The sequence below is a fragment of the Jatropha curcas genome, chromosome 2, assembly GCF_041381405.1.
Source record: "Jatropha curcas cultivar XTBG-Jc1 chromosome 2, XTBG_Jcur_1.0, whole genome shotgun sequence".
In the NCBI taxonomy this organism is placed as follows: Eukaryota; Viridiplantae; Streptophyta; class Magnoliopsida; order Malpighiales; family Euphorbiaceae; genus Jatropha; species Jatropha curcas.
In genome coordinates, this window is record NC_143152.1 from 25,015,930 (window position 1) to 25,038,572 (window position 22,643).

Here is a 22,643-nt window from a genome sequence, read left to right on the forward strand (position 1 = left end):
ATACTTTCCTAATTTGCAAATTGGAAATAATTTGGCACGATTGGTTAAAAGTTAAAACAAAAATCTTGCCATTTTTAAAAATTTTCATTTTTTAGCCCCACACGCTTTTGTTGTCAATAATATCACAATAATCATACACAAATATTCTAATTTTTTTTTTTTTCTAAAAAGAAGAATATAATGAATTAAGAATGTGAATGGATCTTGTATACATGCATGTATGGTATGGGTTCCAGCATCCTTACTGTCTACACTCAATTTTACCATATATATGTATATAGAAACCGAATTGATAACTACGCAATATAGCAAAGTTATAGTCTAATGAAAACGTGTATATGACCTAAGTTATAATCTAATGAAAACGTGTATATGACCTGATAATAAATTTAGTTTCAAATCTCTTTTTTTAATATTCAAAATAATAATAATAATAATAATAATAATAATAATAATAATAATAATAATAATAACCACAGAGTCTGTGTTTGTTGAATTTACAGGACTAAAAGTATAAAATAGCAATTAGAAATTGGAGTTTTTAGGACCAAATACAAAAACACCATCAATAATAATCCGCTTTTTACGGATTCATTTTCACCTTCACCCTTCAATTTCTTTTGTTTATTGCGATTTTATCAATTTCTTCTTGATTTTTGAGATTTCATTTCCAATATTCATTCCATCTTTTGCTGAAAGGTATGGAAAAACCAATTCATTTTCCTTTTATGCTATTATTGATATAAGTTTGTACTTTCAGCTGCATTTCCTTGAGGTATATGTTGTGTTTTTCTCGGAAAATGATTTCTTTCCAAATGAATATGAATGGAGAGGACAAAATAATAAGATTTTGTTTCAATAATACAAAAATCTCTATTATTTTTCAAGAATAAGGAAAATTCGTAACTAAATCTCATTGTTGCCTTAACCAGTTAAGGAATTTCTTTCCTTTTCCTTATTCTTTGGATCAAAAGTTTTCAAAATTTGCCAGAGAGAAAACTTCTGTATATTGAGAATTCATAAAACTTTACAAGTGGTTTGTCTCAATCTTTTAGCTTAGACTTCTGGGTTGGATCTAGTAGTTTTCAAACATGTTTATATGATCTGCTTTAATTAATATTGAAGTTTTATAAGAAACAAGGCTTTTTATCGTTATTTTCTTCATATTCACCTTCATTTTACTGCTCGTAAATTGGATCAGGTCTTACAAGCTTTTACCTGAATTCAATTTGATCAATAATGGGTAAGGAACAACATAGCTCTCCAGTCCCTGATAGGAATCACAGCAACACGAGCGCAGGATGCATGTGGGGCGTGCTTCATATACTTAAGTATCACCATTGGCGTCACATCAAGAAGAGACTTCCTCACAAGAGGGTTGTTAATGGTAAAAATTCTGTAGGTAAGCCAAATTAGATTCCATTAACATGAAAATCCCACAATTATATGTGTGTGTGTGTGTGTGTGTGTGTGTGTGTATACTCCTCTTTGTTTCTTTGTTGGGGTGATTGTTCTTGATCTGCCATTTACTATATCAGAACAGACTAGAAGTGTGTGTTTGTTGAATCTCAATATTTAGTTTGTGCTAGAGTGCAGTCAAACTTATTGTGACTTTGTATGGAAAATGTTCGATTTATTTGTGTCATTGACCTTATAATTTCTGTAGAAGATGGAAAGTCAGTAGATGATGTAAATCTATTGAAGGAAGACGGAATTTCAAAGCAGGAAAGCTCAAGAAATGACAGCTCTAAGGTGAATTGATTAACAAATGATATTCCTTAACAGTAATATTGTTAAGGTGTATATTTGTTTATATGTAAATATTAATTTTATAATAATTGAATTGAAATGTATCAGGTTGATGAGAAGATAATACAGACTAGTGCAACTACAAGTTCAGCAACTAAAGGTTCCATTAAGTCTCGACTAAAATCACTTATATCACAGGAATTGTATAGAAAGAAGGGAAAACATCAAAACCTATCATGTACATTTCGATCCAATGCGGTGCGGAAAGATGAAAAGAATCCCCCTGCTGCTGCTGCTTCTGCTGCTCCTGCTGCTCCTGCTGCTGCTGCACCCATAAATAATGACTGTGTGGTTGCTGCAACGGACTTGAATGATAAAAGTCCTAAAGTTGCTGAGAAAAGTGAGACCATTTCACCTATGAGATTACAAGATCCATCTGTAGAAAAATTGTCGGAGAAAAAAGGTTGTGAAGATTATGAGAATCAGTTGAAGCCTAAGCTGCAGTCTGAGGATAGAGTGAATCAATTAGCTGAAAATGATCAGTCTCTTCTTGCAGAAAGTAAAGATCAAGAATTAGTACATGTAAAAGAAGTCAATATGGATGCTTCAAATCACAAGTCAAAGGAGATTTCAGATGCTCTTGATATGATCAACTTGAATGAAGAATTCCTGATGAAAATTTTACAAGATCCAGGCTCTCTTTGGGCTCATCATTTCCAAAACCAACAAGCCTTAAGCAGTAAAGGAGGATATTCTATGTCTAGGCTATTCTCTTGTCGCAATTCAAATTCTGGACTAAGAAAATTCAGCCAGAAGCAAGAAAATGTTGAAGCTGATGCAGAAAAGTCCAAGTCTAAACAATATACCCGGTCAAATTCAATGCCATCAATAGCTGCTGAGTGCAGAATAGAGAAAATTCTGAAACAAAACCAAGCAAAACTTGAAGCTACTGATAATTCCTCGCCAGGTTCAATGCGAAATGAAAAGAATCCAGCTGCAATTAAACGCTTCAAGGATCTTAAACACAAGTTACAGTATGCTATTAGACAGAGCAAAAATGATAAGTGTAGAATCCTCAAGGATGCAATCTGTCATAAGATTCCTCATGGTCAAAGTGAAAGACTTCCCAAGGATTTCAGAAGCCAATCTTGGAAAAAAGAAAATTTTAGTGTTAACGAGAGTGATAATTGTATTTTTCCTACGAGGCAGATCCAAAGATCATCATCTCTTATTGGATCACTAGATAAATATAGTCAATTATACGAGTCTACTTTCAACAGAGAAGCAAAACATACTTGTGAATCATCAAAATTGACAACGGAAGATGCTCCAAAATCCTTTAGAAGAATGTTCTCCTCTCCTAACCTCAAATCTGATTTCTGCTACGGCCAAGATTCTTCTAGTTCCTTCTCATCAAACCGTGTAAAAAGTGATGTTCAACAGAGTTCGGATAGTGAAACAAATTCAGTTAACGAGGTTCAATTGGAAACGACAACAATATCTAATTCTGATCAAAGCGCTAAGTTGAGTTTAGTTAATGATGATTTGGGAAAATTGGTGGTAATGGACAGAGCATTTCCAGATTATCAGGATACTGCAGTGCCAAGTCCATCTTTCATTGAACTGATAGAACCCAGCTTATTCCTTGTGCCTGATTCCAAGTTTCAACAAGATACTGTCACTCCTGCAAGCTTTTCCATTTCAGAAGGTATTGCTTGTCACTAATTCATTCTTGATCTTAACATGATATCTTACTTTTAAAATTTTAAACAAATTCATACTTGTGACTAACTCTAATATGTCCTTTTGAATGGATATGGATTATACAGAAGAAGATTTAAAACCGAAGATAAGCCCTCCCCTTCTAGACAAAGTTGAATCTTTAGAGGACGGAGTTGCAGAAGCAGAAACGAAGATAAGCCCTCCCTCTCCTGACAAAGTTGATACTTTAGAAGATAGAGTAGCAGAAGCAGAAATCATCAGCAAGTTTACACCAACAGTACCCGAAGTAGAGTTAAAAATAGAGTTTCCAAGAAAGCTTCTAGAATTTCAAGTAGGTGAAAAAGAAAAAGCTGAATTTGATTATGTCAAAGATATATTAGATTTATCAGGTTTTACTGGAAGGGAATTGCTTGGAACATGGCATGCAAGTAATCAACCAGTAGATCCCGGTTTATTCGAAGAACTTGAAGAAGATTGTATGCTTCTTGATCCAGAGTGTTCAGGAAATAAAGAAGGTTACCATTGTAACCATCTACTCTTATTTGACCTAATCAATGAAGTGTTGATGGAGATTTATGCAAAATCATACACTTATTGTCCCATGCCATTGTCTGTGCTTTCGCATATTCGTCCAATGCCCATAGGATACCATGTTCTTGAAGAAGTGTGGGCACTTATAAGTTGGTATTTAAGCTCAAGTTCAGATTCTGATCATTTATTGAATTATGCTGTAAGTAGAGACTTAGGAAAGAGTGATGGATGGATGAATCTGCAATTTGATAGTGAATGTGTAGGGCTTGAACTCGAGGACTTGATTTTCGATGAGCTTTTAGATGAACTGGTTTATGATGATTTAGCTTTTTACACATGAAATTATTTTTTCTTTTTTAAATTGTATTCTTAGGTTTAGATAAGTAGGAGGGTTAAAATGATTCAATTCATATACTTTGTAATATAGTTTATTTTCAGCACTAGTCATGTATATCAATATATGCATAATTAAACTATATGAATAACGGGAATTGATTATCAACAATATATCAATTGTGTAAGCGACTTCAATTCCATAAGAGTGAAGATAAAACATTTTCACTCTCTTGATTATATTAAATAAATAATAGAAATTGATGGTTACTAACATCACTCGCTATTCTAATGGCATATTGATCCTATAAAAGAATGTTCTGGAGGATTTAGTAAAATGAAAAGAAATAGAAGGGGGGTATTAACTCTAGAAATTGAAGAATCCAAATCTATGACTCAATCTAATGAATCCTAATAATAAATTTGTTGAAATGCTAATAAAGTCTAGCCTAAAAATTGGATAACTATAACGACTAATCAAAATAATATTATTCTAAATTGCCCAATCATGGGCCTGTGATAATGCAAATCTCATCTAGCTCCAGTCACGATCATTTATTCACAATCTCAATATGTCCAAGTAATTTGAGGTATTCACAATTTAAATAATTTCTTTAATCATATGGTCTCATTACATTAACTTGCAAAAAATTAATTATATTTAATAACCTAACAATTAATATATTCTTTCAATTACTTTTCTACTTTCTTTATCTCGTTATATTCATATAATTCTTCATTTATAAAGCTATTAAAATTTCTATTACATTCCCCCATGATGTAATTTCCATGAAAATTATAATTATCTAGTTGAACTAATAATTTTCATTATTTTAAGTCCTTAATTGACCGAAACGGATGAAAAATCCCTTTAAAGTATTCACGCTCTAAATCAACTTTCTATAACATCGATTCATGTATGCATAATTTCACTTTTGAACTTTTTTAATTTTAGCTATTTGTTTCTCTTAATTTAATTACATTTCTGTTCTATTGGGTTTTTTTTTTTTTTTTCCTTTTTAAAAGCATTGTCTGAACTCAAACACAGCGATAAGCATGAAACGCTTAAATTTTATTTAGCATGGCAAAAACAATATCATTTTAAATTTTTAAAACCAAATTCCGACATCATCACTGAATCTATTTCTTTGTTTCTCTCTCTATTTTTCTTCTTCTAGATTACACTTATTACAAAGAAAAGAAAAGTTTACAAACACTAATAATATAAACTCTTTAAAAATATTTTTATTTAATATTATGAAGAATAAAATTATCTATCTAACAGTTTAGCTTAAATTTACTTTAGTTGTTTTGGTTTTTACCTCAATTGCAAATGAAATTAACATCAATTAAAAGAAACATAAAAAATAAGGAAGTTTCACTCACTATTTTGTAAAAAACTATCATTTATAATCTGCATAAAATTAATATTTTTGAAGGGGTAAAATGTTTATAATTGGACCTCTGGAAGAAAATTATTGCATTGGGCCATCATACTCTTTTCCTTTATAAAAGAGAGCATAGAAACAATCAAAAGAGGGCATATAATCCAACATAGTACCTATGGTTACATAAGAAATATATTGACTCAATTCTAAGACTTATAATAATAACAAAGATACAATAAATTCTGATCAAATAGACCTAAACGTCGTAGAAAATTAAAATTTCTAACTTCTTTCAATTTTAAAACCCAAAATGATATTCATATAAACACAGAAATTTTCAACGTTCATGAAGAGATAGAGAAGCCATTGCAATTGCCAGAGAGAGCTTTTGCAGTTATTGTGGAAATTCCATTTTATCTCGGTTAGTAAGATTTTTTTTTTTTTTTTTTTTTTTTTTTTTTTTGTTAATGCTAATCAGTGGCAGAATCAAAAACAAAAGTTAAGGAGCCAAAAAATTTGTTCAAAAGTTGGGTGACAAAATTAAAAAAAAAAAAAAATCATTATTTCAAAAGATAAAAAGTAAAAAATTTCACAATTTTAGATAATAAATTTTTAAAAATATTAATTTTCATTCTTTTTCCTTCTTTTATTTCATTTTATCTTATTTTCTTTTTAATAATTTCATTTTGAATAGATACTGAGTTTATAGTCTCTTGAACTTCTTAATGAAATTTTATTGTATTCTCTCTCTTTTGATGAATTCCTCGATTTAAAACACAGGATAGGTTATTAAATCCTTTTTGTTAGAGACTTTAGATTTTAAAAGTTCGGTTAATGATTTTTTACAAATGGAGCCCCTGATAATAAGATGTCATTAGTGTCAGGTGTTCTAAATACAAGATAGATTATTGATTTCTTTGTTTTAAACTTTAAATCTTAAATGTTCGATTAATGATTTTCTATGGACGAAGCATAATAGTGTAGTTTGCTCCTGTAATATTTTATATTCTTTTATGAGCATTTGCATGTAGCAAGCTTCTCATGCATGTTGCAGAAAGTTTCTTTCATTATCTTATTTGAAAATTAAAAACTAAAAATGTTATATTAATTTTCAATTATAATAAAATTCAAGTAAACTGCTAGGTGTTACTAATAATTGAAATTAATACTCCCTCCGTCATATTTTATTTGCTTGTTATTTTTATTTTGTTTGCTTGTTATTTTTTTTTTATGTTTCAAAATATCTGTAAGATTTTTAAATTTAAACATAAAAATAATTATTTTTCTCATAATGGCCTTTATAATTGTTCGTTGAATGAAGGATTTCTTTTATATCTTAATGAGTTATTAAGGTTAAAGGAGGGTAAAATAATTTTTATTGACTAAATTCTTAATAGGCGTATTTTGTGAAACCATACAAATAAAATGAAACTGAGGAAGTATAGTATTTTTAATTTTTAATTTTTCTATAATAAATTTGGTGAGATATTGTGTATATATAAATAAAATGGATTTTTATGGATCATATTTAAAATAAGTTTGAATATAATTAAATTGGTGTAGAAGGGATATGGATTTTTAAAATTTTAAACTGATTTAATTATTTGTATTTCAAAAGAAATTTTAAATGAATTTAAAATGGATATTAGTATCAAAGTATTTAAACTGATTTGGATGTTCTAATGCAAATGTTGTAAATTTCGGCCCCACTTCCATCCTTAGTTTCAATTAACCAAAAGTCCCTATTCCCAAGTAAAAGTGTACCAATAATCCAATGCACAGGGCACATAACTACAACAGTGGGGAATCTGCCTGGGCCTTTGAATGATTCCAATCGCATATTGATCGACACGTTAGATAGTTTCACTGCCAAATGGCCCCTGGTCGGACCCATCAAACGGCTAAAATTTATCATGATGGGTCCATCTTGATAGATGCCAGCGTTCGATTAAACTTTTGATCCAAAATGATACAATCGGACGGTGGAAGGCTTTTGGTCAACTCACTCTCCAGAAAATACCAGAATTACCCAAAACGACGGTATGTCGTATGTGGAAGAAAGCAGGTAAAAAGCCTTGGACCGATACGTAAGGATAAGTGTGACGCATTATCGTGACACGTGGACGGTCGATATCCACCAATCTCTCTTCGCAACTGCCTATAAATTGAGCCTCCAATGCTCTGTCATTGTACACTCGCTCACTATCATATCAAATCGGCGTTGAAAGATCAGTTCTCCTTTTTGAGTATCTAAAAATGTCTTCTTGCTGTGGTGGAAATTGCGGCTGCGGCTCCGGCTGCAAGTGTGGCAGCGGTTGTGGCGGGTAAGATCTGAACAATTTTGTTTATATCTTATTTTTGATCGATTAAAATTGTTTGATTTTAGTTGTAATTTGGTTTTTTGTTTTATTTCTGCTCATTTGCAGATGCAAGATGTATCCTGACATGAGTTTCTCCGAGAAAAACACCGCCGAGACTCAGGTTCTCGGAGTTGCACCGGAGAAGGCACGCTTTGTCGATGGAGGTGAGGTCGGCGTTGGAGCTGAGAACGGATGCAAGTGCGGTGACAACTGCACCTGCAATCCTTGCAACTGTAAATGAGATCGGCGGCGATCAGTCTGTTTTTTAGAAGTAAAAGCAGAGATGACTCTGCTTCTCTCTTTCTAAAAAAGGAGAAATAATTAATAGAGTCTAGATATCGTATGAGTTTGTTCGTTTGTTTCTGGTTTTGAGCTTCAATAAAAGTAGTGGTGGCTTGTGAGCTTGTGTTTAGCAATGGCTGCCTGTTGCTTTAACGTTATATATTGTATAAATTAAAAACTAGCATATGAATATGTAAATGAGTACGAGGGGTGAAATAGCTTTGAAAGCTTAATGAGAAACTCCTTTTCTATTTTCTAATGTCTGTTGATGAATTATTGATGGGTCTGCTGTTTTCGGAATGTGCAATTATTGAAACGTTTCGGGTTGCAATTGGAGGAAGGTGAAAGCGTGATAACCATTATTCGATAAAGGAAAATGGGTGGGACAGTGTAGTAGTTAGCTAGATAAGGAAAAGGACAGTGAGTGGTGCTGTTACTATTCACATGAGCATGCATTTATAACTCATTGAAAAATGAGCCCTACGGTTTAAGGTATTTGCTATTGGACACAAAGTATTTTCAAGGGCATAATATGGTATTAAATAAAAATAAAACTAAAAATAATATGTTATGTAAATCGATGGAAAGTTGCTAAATACTATCCCTTTTTGGAGAAATATTTTCTTTTATTACTTTCTCGCAATATCTATATATAATGCCACCTGTATAAAATAAATATAATGTTTATTTAAATTACATTTTATTTTAAAAATATTTTATAATGCTAATTATATTTTATATAATAAAGTAATCTCAAAATAAAATTCACTTAATTTTTAAATATAATTTCATTCTCTAATTTATACATGTAAACTGTAAAAAAAAAAAAAAGGGTAAATCAGCAATAAATTTAAAAAGTTTTGTTAAAAATTTTCAAATGCATTATAACACATATTTATTTAAATAGAATAAAATTAAAAAATTTCAAAATCTTAATTATGTGTAGATGTATATTTAAAAATAAATTTATAAAAAAAGCCAATCAAATTATAAAAAAAAAATGAAAAATCAGTCCTAATCAAAATATTTTAAATTACAACCAAATATTATATATTTTTCAATTTATTTCCTTATTTTTATCCCTCTCCAAATCAAAATATTTTAAATTTCAATTAAATATTATAAATAAATATTTTTTAAGATAAAATCTTTTAATTGCATATATCTAAAATTATTTTAAAATATTTTAAATTTCACGGAAACTATCGAAAATAAGTATTATTGTGTTAGGGTAAATTATTGTGTTTATATTTAGTTATTGAATTTAATATAAATAAGTGTTCACTGAATTTTTTTTTAATAATTATTCCAATTTATTATCAAAATAATTTATATCTATATATTATTTTATATTTATAGATAAAAAAACTATACTAAATCGGTTCATATTTATATGTTAATTAAATTTACTAAAAAAGGTAACTGTTGTAAATAATTAATTGAATTTGAATTTATTTTGATAAAAAATCTTTAAATAATTAATTTTGAACGTTTAAAGAAATTATTAATATAAAACTTTTAGAGTTTGGAGTATATATTATAATTAGATTAATTGAATTACGTATTCTTCTAGAACTGAATTAATTTAATCAACTATTTTTCTTTTAGTTTTTTTTTTTTCGAAGGGAACTATTTTTCTTTTAGTTAATAGTTAAGATATCATTTTGTATTATTTTTTTCTGATATATCCTTATTGATATCCATTAAAATCAAATTATTCATGTTAAATTATTAAGGTTTAAAATTTTTATTTGCTTACATCACGATTTCAATTAAATGATAATAGTAGTTTGACTATTAAAACAAGAGAACAATCTGGGCATTAGTGAAAATTAATATTTATGATTTGATAAAATACGCATATTAAAAATTTAGTCAATAAATGTTATTTTGCGCTTTTTTGTCTTTAACTCATTACTTTCATTTAATGAATAATCATAAAGATTATTATGGGATAAATAATTGTTTAAATATATAAATTTAGAAACCTTACAAACAATTTGGAACATTCAAAAAATAAATAACAAGTCAATAAAATAAGACAGAGAGAGTTGAATAAAAATTAAAGTAGATATAGTTAGAAATCAAGTAAATTTGTATTCTCTTTATTTTTTATCTATTCTATTGCTGAATTCTTTTATTTATCCCAAATAAATATTTTTTTCACTTTCAAATATGAAACATTAAATTTAATTATTCTCTGGAATCTTCTAAACAATGTTTTTTAAAAGCAGCAGTTATATTCAGAAACAGAAAGTAAGGCCTCAAGAAACACAGGAGGCTCTTGCCAGCTAATTGGCTTTATCTCTTAACCCAACTCCATGATTGATTGTAACAAGATAACAGAAATTGTTTACAATTTAAAACAAGACTACCAAATTCTTACAAATTAACCAGCATATGTTTTTAAAGCAGCAATCATTCATCCAAACTGCTGATAATTTACGAGAAATCATCCACTGAATTGCTTCCCTACGCACCGTAGCCTCAGCTTCCTTTACAGAGAATAGACCAGATGTATCTTTGAACTTAAAAACCATTTTATCAAAATTATGAGAAATTAAAAAACATGAAGTGTATATATATAGATCATTGTTATTGAACAATACAAAGGTTTCAATTGTACATAAATATATATTACATACACATCCGAGTTAAAAACCAATTCCTTAAACGCACAAGCAAAATAAGGCTGTCCTAGGTAAGGACACGTATCACCAATAACAATAGTAATGCAAGGACTAACTGATTGATACTGGAATCAAACTGTTGATGGATGAATTATCCATATAACTATTCGACTTGTAAAGTCTCTGACAAACAGGGTGTAGCCATTTCTTGTCTATCAAATATTGCTCTTGCAGCTTTGCTGAACATGTTGTGAACCTATGTTTTGCATGCATTTTTTATTAGTTCGTCTTTATAGACTCAAACTTATAACTTGCACTCAATCAACATATATTCTAAAAGTTCTTTACCTGCTTAGATGAAAGGCCTAGCTTCTCCAGATCACCTAGCTGCAAAGGTTTCAAAGCTCTTTCAGTGTTAATACTAAAAGTCGGATACCATAGTTGTTTGGTATATTTTTGTTTCTGGTTTTTTGTTTATTTTTTATATACTAAAAAGCTTGTATCTTGGAAAATTGTTAGATTATGTTGATATTATTGCCAAGGTATTGCAGAAAAAAAGACTTGAATTTCCCCAAGAAAACTTGAAGGCTGTATAATAGCACTTGCATCAAGGAGGAGTAATGAAGGTTAGTTGAGCATCAAATATCTGAGGGGAAAAAAAAAGAAAACATTTGGGTTTTACAACCCATTAATACTGAAGCAAGTGTTGAAGGCTTTAACGGTCACTGAAATCAAGAAGGAGAGATGAAGAATCTAAATAAAAATAAAAATAAAAATAAAAGACTGGTTGGGCAATGAATATCTTTCCGGGAAAAAAAACATCTGGGTCTTACAACCTTATGATACTTATGAAGGCTATTAATTTTCAATAGCTGCGATCATGCTGTTACTTTAGCTGCTTCTTGGTATTTACTATTCTTCTCTTAATTTTGCTGCAATACTAAACTTTAGAAACTCTGTATGTTATATATAAAAATAGTAAAAGGAGAGTTAAAAACGAGTGAGCTTGAGAGGAGAGTTAGAGAAAATGAAGAAAAAAAGTGAAAGAAAACTCTGTTTTTATGAATGAAATTTTCCAACTCTGTGTTGCTTTATCTTGTTTTTTCCTATTTTTGTTTTTCATGTTTTTATTTTTAAGTTTTCTGCCCAAAAAAAAAAAAAAAAAAAAAAAATCATGTCTAAAAGGGCCTACTCACCGATTTCAAGGGGCTTGTTTCTCTCAGTTCAACTATGTATTCCGCCATTTTCTGTCCAATCCCCTATATATGGGAAGCAGGAAAGTAAGACAACATCGTTATAAATTAGCCCCATGATAGACAAGTCATTTGATGTGTAATTGTACCTTGATTTCCTGTAGTTCCTCCCTGCAGAATGCAATTAACAATTTTAGTTTATATACGAAGGATGTAAAAAAAAAAAAAATTATAAAGAGCTTTGGACATATTTTACCTGCTCGCTGTATTCAGGAACTCGATGTACTGTTGCATCAGAGAGCTCTGCGCATAAAAGATTTAGAAATTAGAAGTACAATTTAACAGCTTTGTATATTTTGGAGCTGGATCTTATCCTACCTTCAGATTATTACTCATTGTACTAAATTTGTCTAGTGGGGTGCCTGTTGTTGTGAACTTATTTGTCCGTGTTGCTGTAAATGGTGTAATTGGAGTCTCTGGCTCAAAGAACGCGGTGCACTTTGGATCTGCAAATGCTAATTCTTCTTGGGGAAATTGATTTATATTCGAGTTGATGGGGGAGAGAACTTTTCTCAAAGGACTTCCTGCATCATTTTTCTTATCGCTAACTGGCGGTGCTCCTATCAAGTTGCTGGAGTCTACGGATGTTGCCTTTGGCCCCTGCTCCAATGGCTCAACTGCATAATTGAATGGTTTATAAGACTCTGAGTAAATTGACAAAATGAAACAAGAAAATAAAAAGCCATTTGATTTGATTCATTGGTTTCATGAAACAATTAACTGTCTAATTGAATAGTTTACAAGACTCTGAGTAACTTGACAAAATGAAACAAGAAAATAAAAATCCATTTGAATTGATTCATTGGTTTCATGAAACAAGTAACTGTCTAATTGAATAGTTTACAAGACTCCGAGTAACTTGACAAAATGAAACAAGAAATAAAAATCCATTTGATTTGATTCATTGATTTCATGAATCAACAAGACTTTATTTGAGTGGTTGTGCTGTGTACCTGGATTTTGTGCAGTTGAATTCAAAACAGTTTCAGCAGAATCAACAACGGTCTCTTCTCTATTGTCCTCAGCAACAAACTGCAGACTCTGCAAATTGACTTTAGATTTGTGAGTTTGATAGTTCAAAATAACATGATTTTTGAAATTATAAATTCCTATTGCTTCTGGTTCAGCAGAAGGGGCAGGACATTTAATTGTTCGTCAAATGATTTTGCAAAATGGGTGATTGATAATACTTAAACAAACAAAAGATTGTCAAACTTATTTTGAAAATAACAACTCGCAGACTGTATTTGGCATTCTAGTTCCATGATATTGACAGCAGTAGTTATAGGGTAATCAGAATAGCAAAACAATACTAGCGCTGGAGATAATGGTGCCTAAAAGGACACGATTTTAATAAGAACATACCTCCAACAAAGAATCCTTTAAGCCTTCCGTATTGAAAAGATTTCTGAGAGGCACAGATGTTGGCCTGCATATGTATTAAGCATATGAATAATCTGTATAAATAAATGCATCATCTTTTACTTTCAGGAACGATTATCTCTACCTCTCTTTAGCATTTGAAATGCCCCGGTTGCTATTGACCTTCGCTTTTGCGGAGCTTTGATAATTGTGTTTCTTGATAGAACTAGGAAATGGAGAAGTATGTGCTCCTATTCTTTGTGCACTCTTTGTCTTTCCTCTAGATTCAAGCCAAGACTTCAGTTTTGCTTCCATATCAACTTTAACGTTCGGAGTCTCTTGTTTTTTAGCTGAAGAAATAAAATTTGAGATGTGGCGTGATCTAGCAGCCAATCTTACGGTATGGACAGACTCTTGATACTCTCCTGGATTCTACCATTTTGTATAAAAAAAAAAAAAAAATTTAAATGAAGAAAAGAATTCCAATTAAATTTCAGATACGTCTGGGAATGTGAGTAAATATTTATCACAATACAACGAAAACTTCTTACCAAACAGGCAACCATCAAAGCACGACTGGTTCCTCCAAGAGAGTCCTGCAATATACGGGTTAGTTTGCTCTCTCGATAGGGTACTCGAGTGTTGTTGTTCAGTGCATGAATCACATTGGACAGTGCAAACAAGGACTGATTTATTTTTGCACTCTCTATAAGGCGCATCCCTTCATTACAGGTCCTCCTATTATCTTCATTTCCTGATTAAATTACAAAAATAGAAATAAGTAATATAAAACTAGACTGACTAAAACTATACTCATCAACCTACCCATGGTCAATTTGAGGTAGGTGTTGAGGTGAGTGTAGAAATGACCTGCTAAGTCTATGAGGTTAAGCTTCCCAGTAATAAGTGTCCCAGAATCACCATCACAGCAAGGAGTAGTGACACCTATCACAAGCACCCCATGGCTTCTACTTGACACATCATTAAGACCTGTATGTGCAATTTTCCTCCTCTGAGTTACACGGGCAAACACCTCTTGAAATTCAGCCATTGAATTGACAGGGACTCTTGATAATCCCCTGAGGTGAGTTTGCCCCTCTTTATCATCCAGAATTATGATTTCTTTTTCCCTGAGTTCTAAAAGATCATAACACCTGTCCAGATACACTTCATAATATGAAATCTCCACTTTACTTCCTCTACTCTCGCATGTGGACAGAATGGTAGACATGGCTTGTGGCATTAGCCCGGGCAGTTTATCAGTACCCTGAAACATCAACCACATCACAGCGGCATTAGGCTCAGTTCTTTTGTCACAGGTAGGGGTGAGCATTATTCTGTTCAATCAGGACAAGACAACCCAATTACCTAAACACAGTTTTTAGCAAAAATATATATATTTATAATTTTAAATTTTGGTACAAACAATTCCCGTTGTTTCAGTTTTACTGAGTTTGAAACAGAACCAAACAAACTAATACTTCCCCTCAAGACTCAAATCTAAAGTGACCAGAGATTTATGGAATTGAACATAATTTACCAACTTCCATCATTTATAAATGAATGTTATAACAAAAATTGGATAATGTGCAGGTCAATTTGATGCAAAGAGACTAACATCAGCTGTTGCTGTTCACAAACATTAGGGCTCAATTGGAGTGAAACTATTATTTTTCAAGTAACCGACCAAACAATAATTTCAAATTTTTCTTTTTTTTTTCCCCAGTTTCTTAGCAAATTAGAAGCAACATCAATTAGGGAAAACAAAATTGAACCTCTCTTTAGTCAAAGTACCTGCATAGTGAAGGTCTTTCCACTGCCAGTAGCTCCATAGGCAAAAACTGTAGCATTATAGCCCTGGAATATTCCTGGAATCAAAGGACTCACTTCTTTCTCAAAAATCCTGCTCACGCTGTTGTCTTCTTGACCAAAGAAGGAATCCAATTGGTAGCACTCACTTCGGCTACACATAATAACAAGGTCGAACCATAATCAAAAACCAAAACGCACTAATTACCTTGCATCATCCAACGAAAACGAAATGTAGAGAATTACTCACCTAGTATCAGGATCTTTAAGACGAACAGTCACTTCATCTCTTGACTCGCAATCTCGATGGATAACTGAAATACACGAACTAGGGTTGCTATTTTTTGCTGTGATCTCTTGAGGAAGAAAGGGGCGTACCCTTGCAATTACTCTTACCTTAGAGATGAAATTGGCATCCATGGGTTTTTCTAGAGGGCAAGTTTTGAGTGATCTGGGCGTAGTCAGCGAACCGCTTTGGATTTCCATTGAGACAGAAGTGATATCAATTGAGTGAGATTTGGAGAGAAATTTGGATGTTAGAAGAAGAGAGAAAATTAAAGGCTGTTTTCCGGATCAAGACAGGAGTTGAATTGTAAATTCGACCGTTGAGAGAAATAGGGCTCCGCTTTCAAAAGTTCAAATCATGCAGATTGCCTTTTTTGGGCTTTTTTAAAGTCCTTCCATTTAAATTTCTGCTGCACAGCGTAGCCGTTGGGCCTTGTGGGACCCACAGAAGGTTGAGATAAATGGTGAATTTGTGAGTTTTTTGTTTTTTTTAATTGAATTTGTAATTTTGATACTTGATTTATATGAATTTTTTTTGAAAACTAATTTTTTCTGTCTGGAATACTCAAAAAAAAAAAAAAAAGTTGGAGAAATAATTTTATGGTGAAAAAAAAAAGAAAATTTTTACTTAGCTATCAACTCTTGACAATCCACTCTTCATATAAACATTAAGGAGAGAAGAGTAACATTCAATAATCCACTCTTTCAACTCTAAATAACTTTTTAAAGTTTACATTTGTTCCTATAAAATAATTTACAGAAAAATATTTTTCATAATTTTCAGTTGTTTGAGCGTTCAGAAAAATAAGTCAAAGGCAAATATTTTCCTGGTCAAAGAAAAATATTTTTCTAGTTAAAGGAAAATTAAGTCATTTTTTAAAGAAAATAAATTTTCATTTTCAAGAGAGTAAAATATTTTTTGGACATTGATAAATCTTATAAATTCATATTTTTTTAATTTATTAATCATCAGTCACTACCACCAGTCACCATTTACCACCGGCCACCGGCGACTTTCATAATATATATATATATATATATATATATATATATATATATATATATATATATATATTGTCACGACCCGTTTCCGTGAGCCGGACCGGCACTAGGGCCCAGGTATGCTTAAGGCCCCCGAGGCCCGTAGTAAGCCTGAAACGCTAGAATCTATTATCTCGGTATAAAATTTCAACATTAAGCCCATATGATTATGAAAGATAAACCTCAATATTTTATTAAATCTCGGCCCAAATTTATCGGCTACAACGTTCCACAGTTCGGGCCTAATTAACAATGCATCACATTTATAATATGGGTTCACATAATTATCTCATCTATAATAATAAACGATTAAAAGTATACAAATCCTACAACTGCGGAGTCACTAACTGTTAGTATACATAGCAAAACAATTATGGAACTAGGAAAAATTCTTTATTGCCCTGCGCCGAAGAAACATAGCCTAAATCGGATTAAAGGAAAAACCTACTTCCTGAAAAATCAAACAAAACATGTGAGTTTTCTAAGGAGTAATAATTATTGCACAACACACGCAGTCACACAAATGTATACACATATTAATCTAGTCATCCGACTAGTTATATGCTCACGCAGCCAGTCACACAAATGGCATATCACCAGCACTCACAATCATAAACATCTTCATATAATCACATCACGTGGAAATTAGTCAGTGGCGCCACCTGAAACCCCAACGAGCCGTCCTCACACATGGCTCGCCCTCTCATACATGTGCACCAGGGAGCCGATCCCCCATACGGCCAACTGGTCTAATCCTCACTGACCAGTCCTCTCATGGTATTTCCATTCTCTCTTTTCTTTTCCATACCAACAGGAGGCAACCCGGTGGTCTCCATCCAATCTAGATCATCAAGTGCTCACAACAGGAGGCCACCCTGCGGGCTACAATCAAATCTAGATTATCAGGTGCGCAACAACAAGAAGCCATCCTGTGGTTTTCCAGATAATCCATATCATCAGGTGCACACGGGGGCGCCGATCTCCCATTTTCCCGGCCGACGGTCAAATATCATATAATATTCGGATCCATATCACAGACCGTCCTCACAAACCCACGGTGGTCCACTTCATCCCAATTCCACACAAACAAAGCATAGCATTATCACAACACAATTAATCAAACATTGCAATCAAATGCAGACATATTAATCAATTAAACATCGTAATGCAATGCACAATTAAACATCCAAAATCAATGCAAATAAATAAATAAATAGTATTAACAATAAACAACAATAATAAAATAAATAAAAATATTTGAATAATTAAATGAATAATCATGATAATAATAAAATAATCAGAGCACTTTATTTATTAAATATCAAGTTATAGAATTAATCTAAATAAACTTATTATGTGTAGCCTAGGTTCTACTGAAATTTCGGCAGCATTTTCCCTAAAAATGGGACTATCCACCTGTTTAAATATCAAAAATTTCATTCAATATTAACTCAATCCACACAGCCCATCCGTCGGGCAATCAACCAAATCAAATACCCATCCGCCTTCAATAATATATCACCAATCAACCATAATTTACAAATTAAAAGACCTTCAACTATTCTAGGAATATTATCAATAATTCTTTGCTTAAGGTATAAACAATATCATTAAACATTTATTAAAGTTCTAGACTAACTATTAATAACTAATATTTCAATTAAATTCCAATTTAGTAAATACTTCTACTAGATAACTCAACTCGAAACTTAAACATATAACTAAAGCTTCATAAATTTCTCCGTCTTAACATAAAAATACCACTTCTAGATATAGCTAAAGAGTTTTTTTTTTTTTTCAATTGAATCGTTAATTTAGCAAGAATATTGCTATCAAGCACTAACCAACACTAACCCACATAAGAGTATTGAAAATATAAATATATACATACATCTGTTTCCATACCAATTATTTAACATAGTACTAAGTACCCGAAATAGCTACTGCCCCCAAGAAAAAATATATTTTCCTTAAACTTAAACTCATATCGCATTAAGAACTTGGTTTATGACTTCGCATACTCATCCCAATATAGGAATCATTTATACATCGATTTCAAGAGCAAAAATTCAAAATTGGCTATTCACGTTCACCTTATCAGTAGCTAGGTATATAAAGCAATAGCTCCAAGTATTAACAAATAACAATTGTTGTGATTATCATGCTACTCTATTCTTAAACTAAGACTACCTTAATCACACTAGCATATTCAACAAAATATGTTTCAAATAAAGTTAGCAAGAAATTAATTTAAATTTTCTAAAATATTTATATGAACAGTAGTATCTAAGGCTTTATTCTACAGTAATTCAATTAGCAAATCAAATCCTATAACTATACTCAATGAATTCATGAAAAATATACTGAAAAAGGGTCAACAATCACTTTACCTGCCTATGGAATCCAAGTTCGGTTCTGCCGTCGTCAACTTGGCCGGGGAAGGTAGCCATGGCGTGCGATGAAGAGCTGGCGACGAGAGGAGAGTTGAATTCGCCAGCTTGTGGCTGGTCTTGCCGGAAAGTGCAAAGAAAACAGGTAACGGGACTATGCCAATCGCCACCACAGTCGCAGTTTCCCCCGATTGCTGCTGCGTCAGCCGAAACAGGAAGAGAGAGAGAGAACGGCGAGAAAGAGAGCTAGAGCTTCACCGTCGACTAGAGAGTGGCCGGAGCTGGCTGCTTGCACTGAAGTCGCCGGAGATCGAGGAATTAGAGACCAGATTTCTCGATCGAGCGAAATCGCAGCTCTCCTGCGAAAGCTACGCTAGCTGCGCTCGCCGGAAATAGCAGAGGAGATGGAGAGAGCGGCGGCAGCGATAGGTGGCGGTGGCGTTGGCTGTGAACGAAAAAAAAGAAAAGGGGAGGGGAGGCTGTGTTCCACGCTAGAGAAGAAGGACGAAGAAGAAGAAAAGAAATTTTGGGTTTCTAGACTATTCCGATTCAATTCGAATCGGTTTGGTCCAATTCAATGATTCGGTTCGATCTGCTTGGTTTTCTAATCCGATTTGATTTATTTTGATTCTTTTAGGCTGGTTCTAGAACATTTCTCCATTTACTCAATATTAATAAAATATGAACAATTATGATATTCGATTTAGGATAATTAATTTATATAATAATTACATACCTATACATACCTTTATAATCGATTAGTAACTAGTTTCATTTTTTGATTCGTAAAAAAAAATTTTAAATGTTCTCGGATCGAAAATTCCGAATAATCTGTTTTTGGGCTTGGACCCAATTCGAAAATTTGGGCTCGAATACTGTATTACATTTACAGCCCACACGGTCAAAGTTCCCGATTTTTAATCAAATAAAAATTCAAAAGTTTCAAAAATAAAAATTCGGGGTGTTTCATATATATATATATATATATATATATATATATATATATATATATATATATATATATATATATATATATATATATATATATATATATATTTATTTATTTATTTTGCATTCTTCTCATTTTTAACAATAAAATTCTTAAATTATAAAGTTTCTATTATTAATAATAATTTTTATAGTTTTATGAGATAAAGACTTTAATATTTTTAACTAATTTTCAATATTACAACCAAATAGTAAAAAATAAATCATTTGTGAAAAATATTTTTTATAAAAAATATTTTTCAGCATGTTATTTTTTTTAAGTTATTTACAGAAATAAATAAAGCATAGATATGTGAACATTCTTTAAAAACGTTGCCAAACAAAGCTAAAATTAAACAAAAATTATTTATGCAGTTTTAAAAGACTAATTTATTCAGAAGAGTTGACTTGTTTTATTTAAGTCGTCAAGACCTCTTATTACTAAATATTTGTTAAATGTTACACATGATTAATAAGAATTCGTTATGAATTATATATTACTAATTTTCTAAGTAAAAATGATATGTTAATTTAAAAAAAATTGATTGGGGTACCATTTATACTTTATGTAATAAATGATATCAAAATAACTTAAGCAAAATACATAAATTCACCAATGTACTTCACAAAAAACATTGTGGCATCCTCAACTTTTATTTAACTCGTGAAATACTTCAACTTATAAAATTGTATCTATTAAATACTTTATTTGACACATTAAACACTTAAATTTATAAAATTAAATCGATTAAACATTTACTGAAAAATTAGAAAATATAAAATTATTGTTCAACATATCAAATCAATATTTTACATATAAAAGCCAAAAAACGATAAAATTTACTATTTTTAGTGTGAGGAAGTATGAAATTATTTAAAAAATAAAATTCAAAGTACTACAAAATCGATTTTATAGTTCAAGATGCTATGAAATTTTTTTATCAAAATTCAAGGATTAAATGATATATTCAGCTAAATAACATAATTGCATGGTTTTAGTGCATGCTTCTATCTATATTTGTGTAAATTTATATAACCACTCCGAGGCACTCTGCTACCGAACTAAAAAAGATATGTTAACAACATTAAATTTTGAGAAATACCAAAATTACTTTTAATGATGATGATGCATCCTATATTTGGTATGCATTGGAATTAGGCATCCTCATGGAAAGATACGAGACAATTTTTCTATCACCTACACTCCATCTGCAAATAAAAAGAGGTAAGTAATTATTCTCACACCCGTATTCCATCTGTAAATAAAAATTAGGATTAATATAAAAATTAGGGTTAATTGTAAATTTGGTCTATGAAATTTTTAAATTTTCTAATTTTCCTTTTTATACCATAAGTGTCCTCATCCTTTTATATTAATTACGCTCGCATTGGGTCAGACCCATTGAAGGGAAGCGCTTCCAACGGAAATTTTCTCCTTTCTTATCATTGATAGCAAACAGATTAACAATATTTACCTCTCCTCTTTCCTTTCTCTTCAATTCCAAATCAAACTTCTCTTTAAAATTAGAAGAAGAATCCAAAATTGACAATAAAAGATTTGACTACTTTTCAACAAAAAGATGGATATTGTTGTTAAGATCACAAATTTGACAAAATGGTCGAAACGACACACTTATTTAATCTTATTTTCAAGGCAACCACTATTCATGTTTTGTTAAATTCTTGTTGCTTATTATGGATGGCACCTTCAGCAACTAGACATCTCTAATGCCCTCCTCCCATAGGAAGTTAGAAGATATATATATATATATATATATATGTCTCAACCATCTAGGTTTAATATCACCTATATTTTATTTGAAAACTAATTCATTATATGGTTTGGAACAGGCACCTTGAGCTTGATTTAAACGTCTTGATATTTTCTTAATTCAATCTATTGGATTTTGTTTTGTTGATTCTTTCCTTTTTATTTACGTCTCCTCTTTAACTATTCTTTATATGCTAATTTATGTAGATGATATTGTACTTATACCTAACCGTACAACTCATATTTCTAATGTTATTTTAAAATTATAGGTAGAATCTCCTTTACATGTTCTTGGTCACTTGTCTTATTTCCTTATTATTAAGTTCAATACAAGAAACTAGGATCATTCTCAATCAACAAAATATGTTTTTAGCTTGTTATCTCATATAAACATTGGTAGTGCCAAACCAACCACCACAACTATGGCCTCGTCTCTCCTCTACTGAAAACTAAAGCCATTCCTTTTCATAACAAAGAAATTTACAGAAAAAGATCTTTACTATGTGACCATTACTCGTCCAGATATTGCATATACAGTACCCCATCGATGAGCATTGAAAAGTTGTAAAAGGATTTCCGTTGATATCTTAAAAGTACTTTAAACCACAGACTGCGTTATTCATCTTTTGTAATTGTCAGCTCAACATATAATATATGTGATAACTCATTATTGAACATGATAATAAGCTTGTAGTGAATTGGCTAGGAAATATAAAACCTTTTTTGAGTTATTATAAGAGCTTGACTAAG

General features: G+C 31.3%; 3 protein-coding genes and 1 long non-coding RNA gene across 7 annotated transcripts; 2 read left to right on the forward strand and 2 right to left on the reverse strand.

The window, feature by feature from the left end:
- The first annotated feature begins 515 nt into the window (after positions 1-515).
- Positions 516-4,507, forward strand: DAU1 (TRM32-like protein (DUF3741)). 3 transcript variants are annotated; one of them, XM_020680157.3, is made up of 5 exons: positions 516-699; positions 1,202-1,402; positions 1,667-1,752; positions 1,858-3,457; positions 3,579-4,507. In XM_020680157.3, the coding sequence occupies exons 2-5, from the start codon at positions 1,240-1,242 to the stop codon at positions 4,340-4,342; spliced, it is 2,613 nt and encodes an 870-aa protein (XP_020535816.1). In that variant the 5' UTR covers positions 516-699; positions 1,202-1,239; the 3' UTR covers positions 4,343-4,507. The 3 variants fall into 3 exon arrangements, with proteins under 3 accessions (XP_020535816.1, XP_020535817.1, XP_089573527.1); XM_020680158.3 differs by having other exon boundaries at positions 1,670-1,752; XM_089717401.1 differs by lacking the exon at positions 516-699 and adding an exon at positions 743-931.
- Positions 4,508-7,887: 3,380 nt separating this feature from the next.
- LOC105636293 (metallothionein-like protein type 2) lies at positions 7,888-8,624 on the forward strand. The gene is made up of 2 exons (XM_012219541.3): positions 7,888-8,047; positions 8,150-8,624. Exons 1-2 carry the CDS (start codon positions 7,980-7,982, stop codon positions 8,322-8,324), a joined length of 243 nt encoding a protein of 80 aa, XP_012074931.1. The 5' UTR covers positions 7,888-7,979; the 3' UTR covers positions 8,325-8,624.
- A 2,301-nt stretch (positions 8,625-10,925) lies between these two features.
- On the reverse strand, positions 10,926-16,075 carry LOC105636294 (ATP binding microtubule motor family protein). Of its 2 annotated transcripts, none has more exons than XM_089718500.1 (13): positions 15,670-16,075; positions 15,405-15,573; positions 14,436-14,877; positions 14,162-14,364; positions 13,756-14,042; positions 13,614-13,677; positions 13,202-13,289; positions 12,567-12,865; positions 12,445-12,491; positions 12,338-12,359; positions 12,192-12,254; positions 11,344-11,382; positions 10,926-11,251 (listed from the first exon to the last, which is right to left on the reverse strand). In XM_089718500.1, the coding sequence occupies exons 1-13, from the start codon at positions 15,903-15,905 to the stop codon at positions 11,159-11,161; spliced, it is 2,052 nt and encodes a 683-aa protein (XP_089574626.1). In that variant the 5' UTR covers positions 15,906-16,075; the 3' UTR covers positions 10,926-11,158. The 2 variants fall into 2 exon arrangements, with proteins under 2 accessions (XP_089574626.1, XP_089574627.1); XM_089718501.1 differs by having other exon boundaries at positions 14,481-14,877; positions 15,670-16,074.
- An 837-nt stretch (positions 16,076-16,912) lies between these two features.
- On the reverse strand, positions 16,913-19,970 carry LOC149498460 (uncharacterized). Its single transcript, XR_016319799.1, has 2 exons — positions 19,136-19,970; positions 16,913-17,196 (listed from the first exon to the last, which is right to left on the reverse strand). It is a non-coding gene; the product is annotated as an uncharacterized LOC149498460 (long non-coding RNA).
- Positions 19,971-22,643: the final 2,673 nt, after the last annotated feature.